Source organism: Lissotriton helveticus, chromosome 9 (genome assembly GCF_964261635.1).
Source record: "Lissotriton helveticus chromosome 9, aLisHel1.1, whole genome shotgun sequence".
NCBI classification, from domain to species: Eukaryota; Metazoa; Chordata; class Amphibia; order Caudata; family Salamandridae; genus Lissotriton; species Lissotriton helveticus.
This window is the reverse complement of record NC_136070.1, coordinates 1,285,072,274-1,285,092,671: the sequence shown is the minus strand read 5'-3', so window position 1 is coordinate 1,285,092,671 and position 20,398 is coordinate 1,285,072,274. Positions and strand designations below refer to the sequence as shown.

The 20,398-nt window shown below is 48.0% G+C and overlaps 1 protein-coding gene across 2 annotated transcripts in view; it reads right to left on the bottom strand.

Annotated features, from left to right (window-relative positions):
• Positions 1 to 12,209: 12,209 nt before the first annotated feature.
• The window catches only part of LOC144782495 (semaphorin-3A-like), a 267,163-nt gene continuing 258,974 nt past the window's right edge, over positions 12,210 to 20,398 (bottom strand). For both annotated transcript variants that reach the window (XM_078661881.1, XM_078661882.1), the window contains one exon: positions 12,210 to 13,422. In XM_078661881.1, the coding sequence (XP_078518007.1) occupies positions 12,967 to 13,422 (456 nt within the window). In that variant the 3' untranslated portion in view covers positions 12,210 to 12,966. The remainder of the gene's footprint in view (positions 13,423 to 20,398) is intronic.

Below are 20,398 nucleotides of genomic sequence, written 5' to 3'. Positions count from 1 at the left end.
ACTGTCCATACGGTCCGGGTAAGGTCGTGTAAACACGACGAATTGCGAAATGATTGTTTAATGGTTCGGAAAATACTAGTATTACTCTTTGTTGACTTATTTGGAGATTCACTGTCTGCACACGGAGAAACAACAGGCTCTTTCTCTTTGCAAACAGTGAAGGATAGGTAACGCAGCCAGCGTGCCTATCTTTCTCCCCCACTGATTGATTATTTGTTCACGGATTGTTTTCGGGAGATTCCCTCTCCCACACTGATTAACTGGTTTTTTTTCCCCGAACTACTGTTCGCGGATCGTTTTCTGGAGATTCTCTGTCTACAAACAGGAAAGAACAGGTTCCCCTTTGCAGATAGTGAAAGGGTAGAGGACGCGGACCTTTTGCGGGCCTGCTTATTCTCCCCACTGGTTGTTTATTGATTATTTGATATTGGTTCATGAGGTATTCACTGCCTGCAAACAACGTAGAATAGAAATATTCTGTCTAGTCTTTGCACGCAGTGATAAGATAGGCAGTGCTGACTTTTTGTCCTCGTTGTGAGCTGTCATGTCTGTCTTCTCCCCACTGATTGGTAGTTGGTTCAGCCCGGACCGTTTATTAGAGGTGGACCATCTAGCTCCGCTGGAAGGCACCCCTAATAAAGACATGTTCACAAACTATGGATTAGTTACCATAGCCTATAGTAAGCTGTGGCACAGGTATACCAAAGAAAATCAAGAGAAACAGTGGCCACTGATAGGATCCTTCGATCTTGATAAAATAGAAACATTAGAAATAGCTCTTTGTAGTAATAAGACAACGCCTATTATGCTCGACAGTCTCGGTATGTGGCGCAAAGAAGCAATGCAACGAAAGAAAAGAGACGAGGACAGAGTAGGTAAAGGAATATATCGACAGGACAACCCCAGGACACAACGACCCGAAAGTAATCCCCCGACACTATGCACAGGACGACCAGACTTAGGGCAAAACCAATGTGCTTTTTGTAAATGTTCCGGGCACTGGAAAGCCCAATGCCCGACTCTACTGAACAAGGGTAGGAGCAGAGGGCCGACAGGAATAACAGGCCGGCAGAGAGGGAAAAGGCGCGAGACAAAGATGAATCAGACTGACATGGACAGGCCAGATAGAACCACCACGTTTGATTATGCCCGATGGCACAGATTTCGCCAGACCAATTTCAGCGACATGTTTGAGTCTTCATAGATCGAACAACACTAAGACGGGAAACCCAGTCTAGCTCTAAATTACCCGGTGACGAACCCCGTACTACCGCTACTGTTCCCTAACACAAGAAAAGCCACCCTTTTCGGATAACCTACAGAAACAATACACAGAGTAGTCTCGGACAGATTAGTATACATTCCATTAATGAACTCAGACTTCGAGTGCAATGGGACTGATTACTCTCTGCTGCCCCCCCACTCTGTGAAAAGAAAGGAGCAATAACAGGCCTGCATAGACAACCCCCCATTACCCAGACATGCCTGTCCAAACAAAATACCTACCCCCACTCCGGAAGTTCCAGAAATGCCGCAGGTCACCGGTCACGCCCATCCGGAAGGTGAACCACACAGCACGTGTGGGGCGGGGCCTGCTGACAGCCATCAATCGAATCACCAGTGGGATGTCCAGGAGGCACCACGGGCCCGGCATGAAATGGCTGTCCCATCCTCCTCTTCGTGAGGTTGGGCTGGGAGGGAGAGGCGACGCGGACGGGCCTCTCCCACCTCCTCGGATAGGAGGTTTCCCAGCCCCAGTCCGGCCATCACAAATACCTCTACTGAAATTGGTACAGGGTGGGCTGGGAGGGAGAGGCGACGCGGACGGGCCTCTCCCACCTCCTCGAATAGGAGGTTTCCCAGCCCCCGGCCCGGCGCCGAAATCCTCCAGCCGGGCGGCGCCCATACTTGCGCAGCACCGAACATGCAACGGCGCCCATACTTGCGCAGCACCGAACATGCAACGGTGCCCATACTTGCGCAGCACCGAACATGCAACGGTGCCCATACTTGCGCAGCACCGGACATACAACGGCGGCCATACTTGCGCAGCACAAGACATACGATGGCCCTCAAGAGTACTTGTGGAGCACGGGATGTGGAGTGGCCATCATGTATGCCCGTGAGAAGGGGCGGCGTGGGGTGCACTGGGAGAGGGAGACGGCGCGAACGAGTCTCCCTCGCCCCCCCAGGTGGGGGCACCACAGCTGCACCCTAGCCGAAGGTCCTGCTCCTACGGCACGGTGTTCCATTTCTTTCACCCCAAAGGGCCTCTTCCACTCTTGCAGACTCGACGAAGGGCGGCTGCTGCAGGGCCTCAAAATGGCGTCTGGGCTCCCTGGAAGGCGGGTCTAGGCCACTAAAGTAACTCTGACCAGCAGTGTAACCCGAACGCTTGCCCACCGGGGCACGAGACCCCACCTCCGACAGCATCCCCACAGCCGTGAAGATTCTACAAGAGTCCCAGGAGCCCTCGGCCCCTGCCGGCTTCCGGTGAGGAACAACTGCCTTGGTCGCTAACGAAATAACCACGACGTAGCCACCCCTTCTGTTAGCATGAATTTTTGAACTGCCGAAAGGGACTCTGGTCCAACCGCCGGTTGTAGGAAACATTTTTTTTTCCTGATGCTACTTCCGGACTAACCCGGCCCCGCCCAAAATGGCGCCGGTATCAATGAGAACTTACGAACACCTCGTGGTGTTTTTAGCTAAAAAGACTCGATGTTCTGAGATATATATATATATATGATCCTTTGTACACTTGACGAAAACGAGGGAGGGTTCACTCGACGAACATGTAAAAGGACCCCGTGAAAAATGTTGTTTTCAAATGTACGATTTATTATTATATTTTTGTAACTGATACATAACCTCGCTTGTGACACACGCCCACGGTATGCATTTAGGAAATTTGATTGCAACTAGTCTGACTGTGCTTCCAATTATGAAATGAATGCCCCTTGATCCCTCAACTATTGATAGACCTTTTTAGTTTCCTGCAAATGACTAAATAAACCCTTTTTAATGTTTTTAATGCTGCAAAATACCCCCCCCTTACTGTACGTACTTCAGCCGTCGCCATGTCCGGCCAAATACGATTGCACTCTCATATCTACATGCTGAACGATTGTGCAAATAAAGGTTTTCCAAACTATGAACAGGTATTACATGCTTTTGTAAAATGTGGGATCAGCGGGAGAGTTTTTCTGTGCGCCCTGCTTTGTTCTCTTTTTAAGGTTATTAGAAGATGGTTGCTCAGCCCCGGATGGAGGATCGAATCTAAGACACGATACTCTACCTCCAAATATGCGACTGGCTCAGGAACTAACGCATGGAGAAGGACCTCGACTTCTGAGGACGGGTAAAGTGAAGCGGTGTAAATGATAGAATGTTATAAAGGTACGGCACTCAAAGGTACTAGGGAACAGAGTTGGCCGAAGAGCTGATATGCCTTAGAACATCACAGCGTTGGAAAAGATTTAAGGACCCCGATAGCTAGATACACCTACCAACTAGATACCTCGCACTAAGTGCTTCTGATTTTTAACGTTTCCCTACACACGGCCTATAAGGACACACTGCCCCCCCCCCGGCTTCAGAAACCAAGACCCCAGGGATTCTACCCCGAGGAGATAAGACGAGTATGAGGTAAGTAAAGGACTTTCGTGCCCATGCATTTGATATGCTCGAATGTTGTCCCCCTCCCTTCCCCTCTTTTCCTCCCTCTACAGGTTACATTGGAATCACGACCGAGGTACAGTGAAGATCTGAAGCCTCGCTATGTCTGATACATGAAGCGGACTAACGCTGCAAGGTGGCACCTAAGCACACCCACAAACTGCTCTCGTAACGAAAGAGCCAATGAGTTGTATGATATGATGAAACACGGTCACCCCTAATCCGTGTTGCGTGAATGGGCACGTGTCACGTATGTCTGAAACTATGAGAAAATGTTTTTGTGCGACTGATGCGCTGACTTGACTGGTCGAAGGACCGAGAGTGCGAGAAGTGCGATACAATGGTGTCTTTTACTCAATGCATGTCCCCAGTACCCGGCCTAATGCTCGTCCGTCCCAAACTGCATGCTTTCGAAATTCTAACACAGACCCGAAATGTCTTATGTTGTGTAAAGCGCTGAATAGCCTATCTTAATACACGGCCACTCCCCATGTCGCACGTGTACTATTTAGCCTATTGTTGCACATCTCTCTCTCTCTCTCTCTCTCTCTCTCTCTCTCTCTCTCTCTCTCTCTCTCTCTCTCTCTCTCTCCCTCCCCTCCACACTCTCACTCTTCCTAACGACTGACACCTAATTGGCAAACCGCCACCCCTGGTGCACCACCCAATTGGCTCCAAATACCGCAAGTATTTGCACAAAATTTGTCTTAAATAAAATCACCCTGATGCCGTGTCACTACCTCTCCTTTCTGCTAAAAATTGATGAAACCTAGAATTGGCCAAAAGGGAAAGGACAGGTAAGACGACTGAGGTTCCCCAATCTGACCCGTAATAAGGGAACTACATGTCAGCGGCTTCTATGATAAACAAAAAAAATGCCTCAGATAACGCGACCTTCCCCGTCCCGAATTGTCTCAATACCCAAACAGTAAAAGTGACCGAAACATCCCCATCTTCCCAGAACGCCCTCGGTTTTGTATCAGCTGCCCCGGACGAGAGTTTTTAAAAAAAATGTCCCTCACCCCCGGTTGTAAGAGATGGGTCGTCTTACGACTAACACAGGCCAGCCGTTGTTCCTAGAAATGATTTATTGATGAGCAAGCTACAGAGTTTAGAATTCGAGAAATGTCACTGAACGCTTACCAACTGAACTGTGGCCTTCTGCTAGATAACGCCCTCATGACACAAAGCAAGACGATAGTCCCTCACCACAGTTTGCTATGTTCCTAGTTGTTTCCCATAAGACCTCGCTTTTTTAATGAAGTAGTCAGGTTGTAAGAGACCATGTAGGAATTAGAATGATGTTTGCAAAGTTAAGATTAGACCAAAATGAAGAAATTGTTGCAATAAACCCTGTTAGAAGTAAAATGTTTAGCTGAAAGGTAGGACGCATTGATCGAATGGAAAATTGTTTAGCCTATGTTCGTCCCTCAGAAAGATACCTATCAGACCATGGTGATAGCACGTTGCACTTTTTCGAAAAATATAAAGCCCTGGAGAACGGTATAACTTTGTAAGGCTCGTACTAGGAAGGTGGGTCTCTGCCAGAAGAACTGATGTGACTGTAATAAACAAAAGGCAATGAATAGGTACCAGATCTCGTACCACGACAATGAATGTAACACCAACACCCACCACAGAAATAGTTACGAAAGAAAGTTATAGGAAATCCAGCAAGCCCATCATCAATTATTTATATGTTGGTTGTGAACCCCAATGTAACGCATGTTTCTCATTTGCTTGGAGCTGGGAGAGAAATAGACTTATGTGATTACCTTCCTCTGCCAATTCTCTAAAGACTGTCTTTTCAAACTCATTTAAGGGTACCACTGTCGGTGGAGAGAGAGACCGGATGTGGGAGCACGCGGCCTGACTACAGATCGTGGAACATCTGCGACATTGGCCAAGGCGAGACCGCGACCGTAAGGATTTGCAGGACGAGGCACTGTTTCCGACAAAATGAGAGGAAAGGGCTGACCTGATGCCCCTGCTCGACGATCAACATGTGCCGAAAAGTCCCCGCTCTCTGAACTCGGTCATGGGCCCGCCTACCAAAATTTTCCGTCCCTCTGGTCTGTTCCCGATCTGGCCCTGCTCCATCCCTTTTTCTCCGACCTACCCTAAGGACTACTCACACACACTTCTTCCACTTGAACTTTTTGACAATCGACTCAAAAGGACACAGGGCGAAAAGGACCTTTTAGACCAGGAAAGCGAGGAAAAGGTCATGCCCTGCAACGCGGAAACCAGAATAGAGCTGGACCCATAGCTCCACCGTGCCAACAGAAGACGACAAAGAATGCTGAGAACTCACTAATAATGGTCCATGACAATAGGAGCTCCCCTTCGAACAGTGACACCCCTGATTATTGTTTTTTTCCCACGTCTCATTTCTCTCCCAGCCACCGTTGTACTGATTATGCTCCAACCAAATATGAACAGAACTTACATATGTAATAACCTATCAGTTCACATTCCGAATGACTATAAGTATCTATGAAATGTACTCAATGCTCTCACTACAGAATCGTTTTTTGTCCGACATTGCATTACTATGACTTTCCTGCAAACAAGTTTTATCGATAGACCCGCCTCCTAAGACGAAAGATTTTAAATGTAATGTTTATAGCTCCTTCACCTGGGTTCCTACTTCTTTACTTATGACCACCACAGTAGACATGGATAGGAAATAGGCCAGCAAGATGTCTTGGATATGTTAAAGGGAGGACTGTGGAAAATTAGTACGGTTTGGTAAACATTATCTGCGCCATCTTGCCTTTTCCCCTGATGCCACACTTTTTGTCGTGCGCACCCGCCATTTTAGGTGCCTCGATCAGAACCACCCTCTGCACGCCACTGGCCCCCAGCATAGCCCTTCGCCCTCGCAAAGCCCGCACGCTGACAAACCCCCCGCTCTCGCATGCCTTGGGTCATAAACCCCCCCTTCAGCACAGCTCTGTCTCAGAACCCCATCCTGTTCCCAGCGCGACACCTCCCTTCATTCCTTTCATGGTCCCAGGCTCTTTGATACAAACCCCCTTTCCTGTGTGCCCGTTTGTCTTCCTCGTTCCCAGGCCGCCACCTAGCTCTGCGGATACTGGGAATCCAGGGAAGGCATGGCTTGGCAGTTCGGGCTGGACTGTTCCCATGAGGCACAGGGTCAGACTGATTTGCATATAGCCATGTCTGAACTGGGGTGGCAGAGTGGGCTAAAGAACGGTGATGGGTTAAACCCAGATATTTTGACTGGTTGTGAGTGTTTGATTGGTTCAGATGCTCTGTCCATCACCACCCCCTTTTGTACCGCTTTGGCCGCCATAAGTGTGGCAGGGTATGCTAAGACGTGAGTCCCTTGCTCACTTTGCCACTGGATTCAAGCAAGCCGGGCTGAAGACGGCTGGAATGCCAGAAACCGGTCGGAAGCTTGTTTCCGGTCCAGGGAAGACATGGCTTGGCAGTTCGGGCTGGACTGTTCCCATGAGGCACAGGGTCAGACTGATTTGCATATAGCCATGTCTGAACTGGGGTGGCAGAGTGGGCTAAAGAACGGTGATGGATTAAACCCAGATCTTTTGACTGGTTGTGAGTGTTTGATTGGTTCAGATGCACCGTCCATCACCACCCCCTTTTTGTACCGCTTTTGGACGCCATAAGTGTGGCAGGGTATGCTCAGACGTGAGTCCCTTGCTCACTTTGCCACTGGATTCAAGCAAGCCGGGCTGAAGACGGCTGGAATGCCAGAAACCGGTCCTCGGAAGCTTGTTTCCGGTCCAGGGAAGGCATGGCTTGGCAGTTCGGGCTGGACTGTTCCCATGAGGCACAGGGTCAGACTGATTTGCATATAGCCATGTCTGAACTGGGGTGGCAGAGTGGGCTAAAGAACGGTGATGGATTAAACCCAGATCTTTTGACTGGGTGTGAGTGTTTGATTGATTCAGATGCCCTGTCCATCACCACCCCCCTTTTGTACCTCTTTTGGCCGCCATAAGTGTGGCAGGGTATGCTCAGACCTGAGTCCCTTGCTCACTTTGCCACTGGATTCAAGCAAGCCGGGCTGAAGACGGCTAGAATGCCAGAAACCGGTCGGAAGCTTGTTTCCGGTCCAGGGAAGACATGGCTTGGCAGTTCGGGCTGGACTGTTCCCATGAGGCACAGGGTCAGACTGATTTGCATATAGCCATGTCTGAACTGGGGTGGCAGAGTGGGCTAAAGAACGGTGATGGATTAAACCCAGATCTTTTGACTGGTTGTGAGTGTTTGATTGGTTCAGATGCACCGTCCATCACCACCCCCTTTTGTACCGCTTTTGGCCGCCATAAGTGTGGCAGGGTATGCTCAGACGTGAGTCCCTTGCTCACTTTGCCACTGGATTCAAGCAAGCCGGGCTGAAGACGGCTGTAATGGCAGAAACCGGTCCTCGGAAGCTTGTTTACGGTCCAGGGAAGGCATGGCTTGGCAGTTCGGGCTGGACTGTTCCCATGAGGCACAGGGTCGGACTGATTTGCATATAGCCATGTCTGAACTGGGGTGGCAGAGTGGGCTAAAGAACGGTGATGGATTAAACGCAGATCTTTTGACTGTGTGTGAGTGTTTGATTGATTCAGATGCCCTGTCCATCACCACCCCCTTTTGTACCGATATAGTACAGCACAACAGTCCCAGCAGTGCAATAGGTCTCGCATTTGCAAAAGTTTGAGCTATTGGCATTTGTAAATGACAATGTCTTTTATTTATGGGTTGTTTTTTAAAACTGATAAATAAAAGGCATTGTCATTTACAAATGCCAATAGCTTAAACTCTTGCAAATGTGAGACCTATTGCATTGTAAATGCTTGTTGAAGAAGTAATGAGATGAAGGGCATGTTTAGGAGACATTCTTAGATCTCGGTACACATTGCCATCTGATCGATGTATTTCTTCTTCCACAGTCTGACCGAAGCACCCTCGAGTCTAAGAGGGAGAGAGAGAGGACAGATGTCTGTCTCCCAGGAGAGACTTTTCATGCATCCCCGAATCAGATGTGTTTTGTGATCCATCCAAGTGCAGGTTACAATGAAGAGGAGAAGAAACCTGGAAAAGAGGAAACAAAGGTGTCCAGAGCTTAACTTGTAAAAGAATAAGTGCTGGTGTCCAAAGCTCTGCTCAGAAGCTCGTGACCGGCGCTATTAAATGTCAGTGCACCGAATCCCAAGTGTGCGCAGACTTCAGTCCACCTCGCGCCTCTTTTATCCACTACCAGACACCCCCATCCGCTTTATCTACCTCTTGCTTTCTTCCTGTGTTCTCCTTCCACAACATTTTCTCTGTCTTTCTCATCCTCCGTCTTTCCCCTGTGTGTTTTTCCCTCTCTTAGTGAATGTCTGCTGAGGACAAGTAAGTGCCGGTCTTTAAAAATAAGTGCCGGTGGGCCCCATCGGCAAGCACTGGCTCAACGTGTTTAGCATTATTACTGATGTGTAAATCTACACGTATATAACAAAATTCAATAACATTGCCTGCCTCTTCATCCAGGATTTTCCACTTCTCCTTTCCCTGACTCTCACCTGCTCCCACAGGCGTGGCTCACACTGGTCCACTTTTACAAGTCTCCTTTTCTTGTGACTCATGAGCGCCCTCTGTGGCCGGGAGGCAGACAGCAGTCCAACACAGGAGGTCTACCAATGCAGTACTCTGACTGGCCACTAGGTGGCCCCATACCTCTTCCCGTAGATTGCCCCCTCCATTGGCTGCATGAATCCATTCTCCCCCAGAAGACAATGGCTAGGCCTTGGAGTGGGGGTGTGGTCACAGGATTCCGCAGACACCTTTGAATGAATGAATGAATTAATGTTGGGATTTATATCGTGCACAGCTGCTTCTAGAGTGCCCCGGTGCTAGGTCCAAAGCTCAAGGGAGGGGGAACCAGCTTAGTCCCTGAATCTATGGGGTATCAGTTGTTTACAGAAGGTCTTTGTGTGAGGGAGGCCTGCCAGGGCGACCAGGGGTTTGTTCCAATGTTTAGCTGCTAGGACTGAGCAGGCCGAGCCGCCCATTTCTTTCGTCTCGTAAAGGAGACGCACAGCAGGGGGGCTGAGTGAGACCTCAAAGGTCTTTCAGGAAAGTGGGGGGTCGGTTTATCCTGTAAGGATGTAGGGCCGGTCCTGTGGCCGCAGTCAGTGCTTTAAAGATCACCTTCTTCTCCACTGGTGGAGCTGGCTTTGATAGAGGGAAAATGAGGTGGAATATTTTCAAGAAATTGCGATAAATATCGCAAATCCCGCTCAGCGCTGTTTTACTTATCATCGGCTATTGCTGGATTCCATCGCTGAGTTAGAGCGTTATCATCAACGCTTAGCTCCAAGGCGATAAAAAATCCAGCGATAGCGGCGAAATGCGTGAATATAGTGGTTTTATAGTGAAATCCACTAAAAAACTCAGCGATAGGGAAATCCTTGATAATACGCCATGGTGGACTTAGCCTGACAATCCACCTCCCATTGACGAGATGGCTAACTCAGATTTCTTCGAGGTGTTAAAATCCTGCGAAAACCGTGGTTAGCAGGACTTTTTTGCGCAGCCATGTTGTAAATAGCGCGATGTTGTGTTACCGACCTTTCTCATGTTGTTTCAGGATGGCACGCCTACTTTGCATCTCATTAGCAAAGTATATCGCTAAGATGCGTAGCGTTAGAAATTCGGCTGCTAACATGCGCTAATGCATGTTAGTGCCACCTTGTTAATAGGGCGATAAGAATATCGCCGGTTAAGTGGCAAAAAGTGCAGCTAAAGCGGCGATACTGCCCTTGATAATATGCCCCATGGTGCATTTAAAGTTCATACAAAAGTCGAATGGCCACGCTATGTACCTTTGAGGTTTCTGGACGAGGTACTCAGGTGTGCCGAGGTAAAGACATTTGCATAGTCGAGTCTCCACAAGATCAGAGCCTGAAGGACAGCCTTCTGGGCATCTCAGGGCGGGAATCTTAGGAATCCCCTTGGCATCCCGAGAATCCAGCAGGCGGGTTTGATTACAGTAGATCTGAGGCTTGAAGGATAAGTTCGTGCCTATAGGAACTCCTGGGTTACTTGCCATCTCGGTGGGGGGATGGGGGGAGGGGGCGGGAAGGGTGGTTCAACTTTGAGGGTCTTAAATAGACAATGGTATTTCATGCGATAGATTCACACAATTCGCCACGTGGGTTCGGCTGCGACCACTGTGACATGGATTATAGCAGAGCAGAGTGACAGGAAGCTCCTTAAACAGACCTTGTGATCACACGGTGACTCCATCACACGCCCATGTAACGAATGCATACGTTTACTTTATGCGTCATTTGGGGTTTTAATTTATGTACATATATTAAAACTAGCATGTGGCAAATAGTTCACAGCTTTGGACTGGAAAGCATTTAGGGGCATATTACCAAGCAATATCGCTAAGCTTGGTTAGCGGCTATAATTATATCGCCGTGCTTCGCCTATTTTTATCGCTTAGGAGCCTTGCTATTATCAAGGTTTATCTCCTAAGCGATAAAAATCGTCCGCAATGCATGAATATTGCTGAAACGTCAGCGATATTCATGCATTACCGAGCAAATGCTCTTAGCCATGTTATCCACCTCCCATTGGATAACATGGCTAAGAACTGCTCTGGGCAGGCGTTAGCTTTTGGAGATATTTGCGCTTAGCGCGAATATTTCCAAAAGTTGGTAATAGGAGATAGCGATGTTAGCGACTGTTTCCAGTCGGTAACATCTTGGCACGCCCACTTTGCATATCATTAGCGATAAATATCACTGACATGCAAAGCGGGGCCCAAGATGGTCGCTATCTCCTACTAACTGTCGTTAACTGGTGTTAGCGACAGCTAGGTAATAGGGCGTTATTTCCCGCTAAAGCGGCGATACGGCCCTTGGTAATATGCCCCTTAGTTTTTAAACCTTTAGATCAAAACATATTTGGTTTGAAAACAATGAGGATAAAAAAAGTTTATAGTTCGAACTTGAAGTGTTTACAACAATTTAACATTAAATTGACTTGTCTCTGGAAAACACGCGGGCCAAGACTAAAATTAGAATCGTACATCTGTGAAGTTCAAGTGAGGACTAGTCATGGGAAAGGTTGAAGCTGTTAAAAAAATACAATTTGAATGCCTTTCAAACTTTTTCAAACTAGACATGTTCACATTTTCGAAACAAATTAAATACTCACTGAATGTTTCCTTCTAAACGTATTTTAAACTTAAAGTTTCAAACTATGCACCTGGGTCTTTTAAAATAACCAACACTATTCAGGTGCTTCGTAAAAAAATTATTAACATAGGGGTATATTATCAAGACAGACGATAAAATTATCACCACTTTAGCGGCAGAAAACTGCTGCTAAAACGGCGATAATGGGCTTGTTAATATGCTCTATGGAATGCCAATTGAAGCCCATGTTAGATTTGAAGGACACCTAACATGAACTTCAATTGGAATTCCGTAGAGCATATTATCAAGCCCATTATAACTGTGTTAGCCGCAGTTTTCTGCCGCTAAAGCGGTGATCATTTTAACTCCATTTCTTGATAATATGCCCCCAAGTTATTATACAAGCAACAAACTTTCTTATGACTAATGGTGAAACAATACAAGGCCTTTACAAAGACTCCCAAAAACATTCCCCATGATCAGAATATACTGATATTCCACGGCGGCCATCTATGTCAGAGATGGGTACGGTGCCCAGGAAGGACAAAAGGCCTGGAACCTCTCTTCTGCCAGGGGAAAGGAGCTCAACGGAATGTCCCTAAAGATCCAGCACTCCTCTTGATTCTGATATTTTTAGTACACAACTCCATAAGCTGGATCCAAGTATATCAGAATTTCCAAGTGAAAAAAACGTTGAGACATTTTTTTCTGTTGAAAGAATTACTTCTTTCTGAGAAGTTTGGCCAAGTCTATGAATTCTTATGGGTCTCTAGAGTTCTCTCCCTCAGATAGGGTCTCTTTCATAAGTTATTTTTAGCCTTGGTGGGGATGTAATAGGAACTTCTCTGCAGTTGTAAGAAGTCTCAATAGTGTCATAAATCCACAGCACTCAAGTTAGCCTTGTTCAAAGACAGGTGTGGGAGCACACTCCTTTCAGAAGACCCCCTGCAGGCAGCCACCTCTGAGGTGAGCTGGAGAGAGGGGAAAGGCAGACATGGAGGGAACCAACAAGAAGATACAAGGTGGTAGTGTGGACATCACTCCAGCCTGAACCTTGTCGCACAGATGCAGGGGTGCACTCTCCCACGCCCACCCCTGGACCCCCGCGTTGACGGCTTCAGGTGCTGCGAGGGGACCGGAGGGGTTTCAGCTGCAGTTTGCTATTCTTGACCCCCTTGATGGACATCGGGGCACTGACGTTGGACATGTCCTCGTCAAGCCTCCTCCTCTCGCTGCCGGCCTCCGGCGCGGCCTTGTTCTTCTTCTTCCTGGGCTCGCGTTGCCACATCTGCTCGCAGTAGACGTCCATCTTGGAAGGGTGGCTGATGAGGTTCATGAGGTCTTTGTACCAAGGGTAGTGGCTGTTGCCCCTCTCCTTCAAGTGGCCTTTGACCCTGGCTTCCCTCGGGTGTGGTGCTTGACCTCCAGGAATAACCACTAGGTGGATTTTCAGAAGGGTCCACTGAAACCCCTCCTCCTCCAGCTGGCAGTGGTACGTCCCTGCGTGGTGCGCGTCCACGTGGCGGATCACCAAGCCTTGGGCTATCGGAACAAAGGGATCTTCAAGCGTTACCTGAAATGAAAACAGATCACAATGTGAGTGTATTGCAGCAGAGCCTTGCACGTAAACACAAATCATGCAAGGGTGAGGTGTGGCGCAGCGGCCTGCATGGCTGACTCTGGAACGCAGGGCTCGCGGTTCAATCCCCGGCTGCAGCTCAGCTCAGTGCATGTGACTCTGGCAATAGCTGACTTAATCTCCCTAACAGCAACAGAGCCTTGAAACCTTAAGGGGTGATATGTTTGCCCTTTACAAGTATGGATTATTATTATTATTATGCAAAAAGGAAGTAAAAAAAGGCCCAAGACCCTTTGATTAAAATCTGCTTTTGTGTGACCCAGGGCCTACTTTCTTGTGTTTTGTCAGTTTTGCTTTGAGAGGTCCCCGGATGTGTTGGAAATCAATTAAAGAAGGCTTTTGTGCGAACTCCTCTTTAGGGGCCCGATTCACAGAACTAATTTAAGACAAAATCCTAAACTTACCATTTTTGGTATTAACAGAAGTTAGGATTTTGTCTTAAGTTTGTCTTAAGTTTGTCTTAAGACAGACTTAAGACAGACTTAAGTTAGGATGTTGTCTTAAGTCTGTCTTAAGACAAACTTAAGACAAAATCCTAACTTCTGTGAATACCAAAAGTAGTAAGTTTAGGATTTTGTCTTAAGTTATTTCTGTGAATCGGGCCCAATGACATTTGGGTAAATTAAAGGTTATTCAGCATTTTTGCCTGGTTGTGTAAAAGTGTGGTCTCTGACGGCTGACGTCACTGCACAGAGGTGGTTGAAAGAGATATTCTGAGATGACAGCGTGAAGAAGGCGCGGTGCCCCCCTCATTCAAAGAAAGGAAGGCACCTAAGATCTGAAGAGGAGAGCTGAACTTCAGGGTTGGACCTCAGACTCCGCCCCCAAAGCAGGGGCAACCCTGGGGTCTGTCCTCTAGGAACCAGAGATGGGGTTCCAGGCATCAGCCTGCTCCTGGCAGAGGACAAGCTGCATGAGGTCTGAGACGGTAGAGAGGTGTACGCCAATATAAGCAGAACCAATGAGCTTCTAAAGGCAGAAGACCTCAGCCTGCATATGTGGAGGTTGAGTGAGCTGGACTCTAGAACTGTCAATGTCTACAGTGAATGTAGGATACAAGAATGAATCCTTTGCTGATGAAAGGCAAGGTGGGGCTCTGGAATGACCAACGCCTGACCGGTCATTACTTCCTCCTTGCTGTAACTGCATTTTTATGTCACTCAAACCAGAAGTGATGGTTTCTGGATTCAGAAATTTCTCATCTCTTGTTTTATGACATCGCAGCTGGTTTATGGATCAGCCCCAATCGAGGAAGCGCATTCTCACAACGACCTCTTGCATTTCAAAGCTGTACGCTCCGTCTGCAAATCCTCACCTATGGAGTAACTAGATCCTGCACCGACCCCTCGGAAGCCACCACCCATCCTGCATTCTGTTGTGACATCATTCACATGAAGTTTCATTGACATGGTTTGCTCTACACACCACAACATTTACCTCACAATCCATTCTACAACCCCCTGCAGACCTCTTGACCTTCATCCCCTGCGGTGTGTCTTGTCTAGGATGACCTAGTCAGCCTCCTGACATCGCTGAACGAATCCTTGTAGGAGGCCAACATACTCCACTCCACCCTTATAAAACGCCTCTTCATGAGTGCTCTGATTACGCACCTCGTCCCTGGTGACCGCCCGACTGTCCTCCATCACCAAGCCCCTTACCTTGCCAAGATCCTGAAAAGAACAGAGGCAGACCTGCTTCAAAACCACAACTACTGCCAGAGTGAGCACCATGTACACCCATCAGGGGGCGCCCCAGCTGCAGGACAGGAATGTCCACCATCGATGTTTGGATCATGAGAAGATGGCGACCCTGCCTCCTGGCAATCCATTGATGTTTGATCGTGAGACAATGGCGACCCTGCCTCCTGGTAATCCATCGAAGTGTGGTCTCTGAGAGGAAGATAATTATGCCTACTGGCTGACATCACTGCGGTTGAAAGAGATGTTCTGAGATGACATGGTAATCCATCGATGTTTGTATCATGAGACGATGGCGACCCTGCCTCCTGGTGATCCATTTATGGTTGATCATGAGACTATCGCGACCCTGCCTCCTGGTAATCCATTTATGGTTGATCATGAGACTATCGCGACCCTGCCTCCTGGTAATCCATTGATGTTTGGTCATGAGACGATGGTGACCCTGCCTCCAGGTAATCCATTGATGTTTGTATCATGAGACGATGGCGACCCTGCCTCCTGGTAATCCATTGATGTTTGGTCATGAGACGATCGTGACCCTGCCTCCAGGTAATCCATTGATGTTTGTATCAAGAGACGATGGCGACCCTGCCTCCTGGTAATCCACCGATGTTTGTATCATGAGACGATGGCGACCCTGCCTCCTGGTAATCCATCGATGTTTGTATCATGAAACGATGGTGACTCTGCCTCCTGGTAATCCATCGATGTTTGTATCATGAGACGATGGTGACCCTGCCTCCTGGTAATCCATTGATGTTTGATCATGAGACAATGGCGACCCTGCCTCCTGGTAATCCATTGATGTTTGATCATGAGATGATGTGACCCTGCCTCCTGGTAATCCATCGATGTTTGTATCATGAGACGATGGCAACCCTGCCTCCTGGCAATCCATCAATGTTTGATCGTGAGACGATGGCGAACCTGCCTCCTGGTACTCCATTGAGGTTTGTATCATGAGACGATGGCGACCCTGCCTCCTCGTAATCCATTTATGGTTGATCATGAGACAATGGCGACCCTGCCTCCTGGTAATCCATTTATGGTTGATCATGAGACGATGGCAACCCTGCCTCCTGGTAATCCATTTATGGTTGATCATGAGACGATGGTGACCCTGCCTCCTGGTAATCCATTTATGGTTGATCATGAGACAATGGCAACCCTGCCTAATGGTAATCCATTGTTGTTTGATCATGAGACGATGGTCACCCTGCCTCCTGGTAATCCATCGATGTTTGTATCATGAGACGATGGCGACCTTGCCTCCTGGTAATCCATCGATGTTTGTATCATGAGACAATGGTGACCCTGCCTCCTGGTAATCCATTTATGGTTGATCATGAGGCAATAGCGACCCTGCCTCCTGGCAATCCATCGATGTTTGATCGTGAGACGATGGCGACCCTGCCTCCTGGTAATCCTTCGATGTTTGTATCATGAGACGATGGCGACCCTGCCTCCTGGTAATCCATTTATGGTTGATCATGAGATCATGGCGACCCTGCCTCCTTGTAATCCATTGATGTTTGGTCATGAGACGATGGTGACCCTGCCTCCTGGTAATCCATCGATGTTTGTATCATGAGACGATGGTGACCCTGCCTCCTGGTAATCCATCGATGTTTGTATCATGAGACGATGACGACCCTGCCTCCTGGTAATCCATCAATGTTTGTATCAGGAGACAATGGTGACTCTGCCTCCTGGTAATCCATCGATGTTTGATCATGAGACGATGGCGACCCTGCCTCCTGGTAATACATTGATGTTTGATCATGAGACAATGGTGACCCAGCCTCCTGGTAATCCATCAATGTTTGTATCATGAGACGATGGCAACCCTGCCTCCTGGCAATCCATCGATGTTTAATCGTGAGACGATGGCAACCCTGCCTCCTGGTAATCCATTTATGGTTGATCATGAGACGATGGCGACCCTGCCTCCTAATAATCCATTTATGGTTGATCATGAGACGATGTCGACCCTGCCTCCTGGTAATCCATTTATGGTTGATCATGAGACGATGGTGACCCTGCCTCCTGGTAATCCATTTATGGTTGATCATGAGACGATGGCGACCCTGCCTCCTGGTAATCCATTGATGCTTGTTCATGAGACGATGGCGACCCTGCCTCCTGGTAATCCATCGATGTTTGTATCATGAGACAATGGCGACCCTGCCTCCTGGTAATCCATTTACGGTTGATCATGAGACGATGGCAACCCTGCCTCCTGGTAATCCATTTATGGTTGATCATGAGACAATGGCGACCCTGCCTCCTGGTAATCCATCGATGTTTGTATCATGAGACGATGGCAATCCTGCCTCCTGGAAATCCATCGATGTTTGATTGTGAGACAATGGCGACACTGCCTCCTGTTAATCCATCAATGTTTGTATCATGAGACGATGGCAACCCTGCCTCCAGGTAATCTATTGATGTTTGTATCATGAGACGATGGCGACCCTGCCTCCGGGTAATCCATTTATGGATGATCATGAGACGATGGCGACCCTGCCTCCTGATAATCCATTTATGGTTGATCATGAGACGATGGCGACCCTGCCTCCTGGTAATCCATTTATGGTTGATCATGAGACGATGGTGACCCTGCCTTCTGGTAATCAATCGATGTTTGTATCATGAGACAATGGCAACCCTGCCTCTTGGTAATCCATTTATGGTTGATCATGAGACGATGGCGACCCTGCCTCCTGGTAATCCATTTATGGTTGATCATGAGGCGATGGCGACCCTGCCTCCTGGTAATCCATCGATGTATGTATCATGAGACGATGTCGACCCTGCCTCCTGGTTATCTATTTATGGTTGATCATGAGACGATGTCGACCCTGCCTCCTGGTTATCCATTTATGGTTGATCATGAGACGATGTCGACCCTGCCTCCTGGTAATCCATTTATGGTTGATCATGAGACGATGTCGACCCTGCCTCCTGGTTATCCATTTATGGTTGATCATGAGACGATGGTGACCCTGCCTTCTGGTAATCAATCGATGTTTGTATCATGAGACAATGGCAACCCTGCCTCTTGGTAATCCATTTATGGTTGATCATTAGACGATGGCGACCCTGCCTCCAGGTAATCCATTGATGTTTGTATCATGAGACGATGGCGACCCTGCCTCCTGGTAATCCATTGATGTTTGGTCATGAGACGATCGTGACCCTGCCTCCAGGTAATCCATTGATGTTTGTATCAAGAGACGATGGCGACCCTGCCTCCTGGTAATCCACCGATGTTTGTATCATGAGACGATGGCGACCCTGCCTCCTGGTAATCCATCGATGTTTGTATCATGAAACGATGGTGACTCTGCCTCCTGGTAATCCATCGATGTTTGTATCATGAGACGATGGTGACCCTGCCTCCTGGTAATCCATTGATGTTTGATCATGAGACAATGGCGACCCTGCCTCCTGGTAATCCATTGATGTTTGATCATGAGATGATGTGACCCTGCCTCCTGGTAATCCATCGATGTTTGTATCATGAGACGATGGCAACCCTGCCTCCTGGCAATCCATCAATGTTTGATCGTGAGACGATGGCGAACCTGCCTCCTGGTACTCCATTGAGGTTTGTATCATGAGACGATGGCGACCCTGCCTCCTCGTAATCCATTTATGGTTGATCATGAGACAATGGCGACCCTGCCTCCTGGTAATCCATTTATGGTTGATCATGAGACGATGGCAACCCTGCCTCCTGGTAATCCATTTATGGTTGATCATGAGACGATGGTGACCCTGCCTCCTGGTAATCCATTTATGGTTGATCATGAGACAATGGCAACCCTGCCTAATGGTAATCCATTGTTGTTTGATCATGAGACGATGGTCACCCTGCCTCCTGGTAATCCATCGATGTTTGTATCATGAGACGATGGCGACCTTGCCTCCTGGTAATCCATCGATGTTTGTATCATGAGACAATGGTGACCCTGCCTCCTGGTAATCCATTTATGGTTGATCATGAGGCAATAGCGACCCTGCCTCCTGGCAATCCATCGATGTTTGATCGTGAGACGATGGCGACCCTGCCTCCTGGTAATCCTTCGATGTTTGTATCATGAGACGATGGCGACCCTGCCTCCTGGTAATCCATTTATGGTTGATCATGAGATCATGGCGACCCTGCCTCCTTGTAATCCATTGATGTTTGGTCATGAGACGATGGTGACCCTGCCTCCTGGTAATCCATCGATGTTTGTATCATGAGACGATGGTGACCCTGCCTCCTGGTAATCCATCGATGTTTGTATCATGAGACGATGACGACCCTGCCTCCTGGTAATCCATCAATGTTTGTATCAGGAGACAATGGTGACTCTGCCTCCTGGTAATCCATCGATGTTTGATCATGAGACGATGGCGACCCTGCCTCCTGGTAATACATTGATGTTTGATCATGAGAAAATGGTGACCCAGCCTCCTGGTAATCCATCAATGTTTGTATCATGAGACGATGGCAACCCTGCCTCCTGGCAATCCATCGATGTTTAATCGTGAGACGATGGCAACCCTGCCTCCTGGTAATCCATTTATGGTTGATCATGAGACGATGGCGACCCTGCCTCCTAATAATCCATTTATGGTTGATCATGAGACGATGTCGACCCTGCCTCCTGGTAATCCATTTATGGTTGATCATGAGACGATGGTGACCCTGCCTCCTGGTAATCCATTTATGGTTGATCATGAGACGATGGCGACCCTGCCTCCTGGTAATCCATTGATGCTTGTTCATGAGACGATGGCGACCCTGCCTCCTGGTAATCCATCGATGTTTGTATCATGAGACAATGGCGACCCTGCCTCCTGGTAATCCATTTACGGTTGATCATGAGACGATGGCAACCCTGCCTCCTGGTAATCCATTTATGGTTGATCATGAGACAATGGTGACCCTGCCTCCTGGTAATCCATCGATGTTTGTATCATGAGACGATGGCAATCCTGCCTCCTGGAAATCCATCGATGTTTGATTGTGAGACAATGGCGACACTGCCTCCTGTTAATCCATCAATGTTTGTATCATGAGACGATGGCAACCCTGCCTCCAGGTAATCTATTGATGTTTGTATCATGAGACGATGGCGACCCTGCCTCCGGGTAATCCATTTATGGATGATCATGAGACGATGGCGACCCTGCCTCCTGATAATCCATTTATG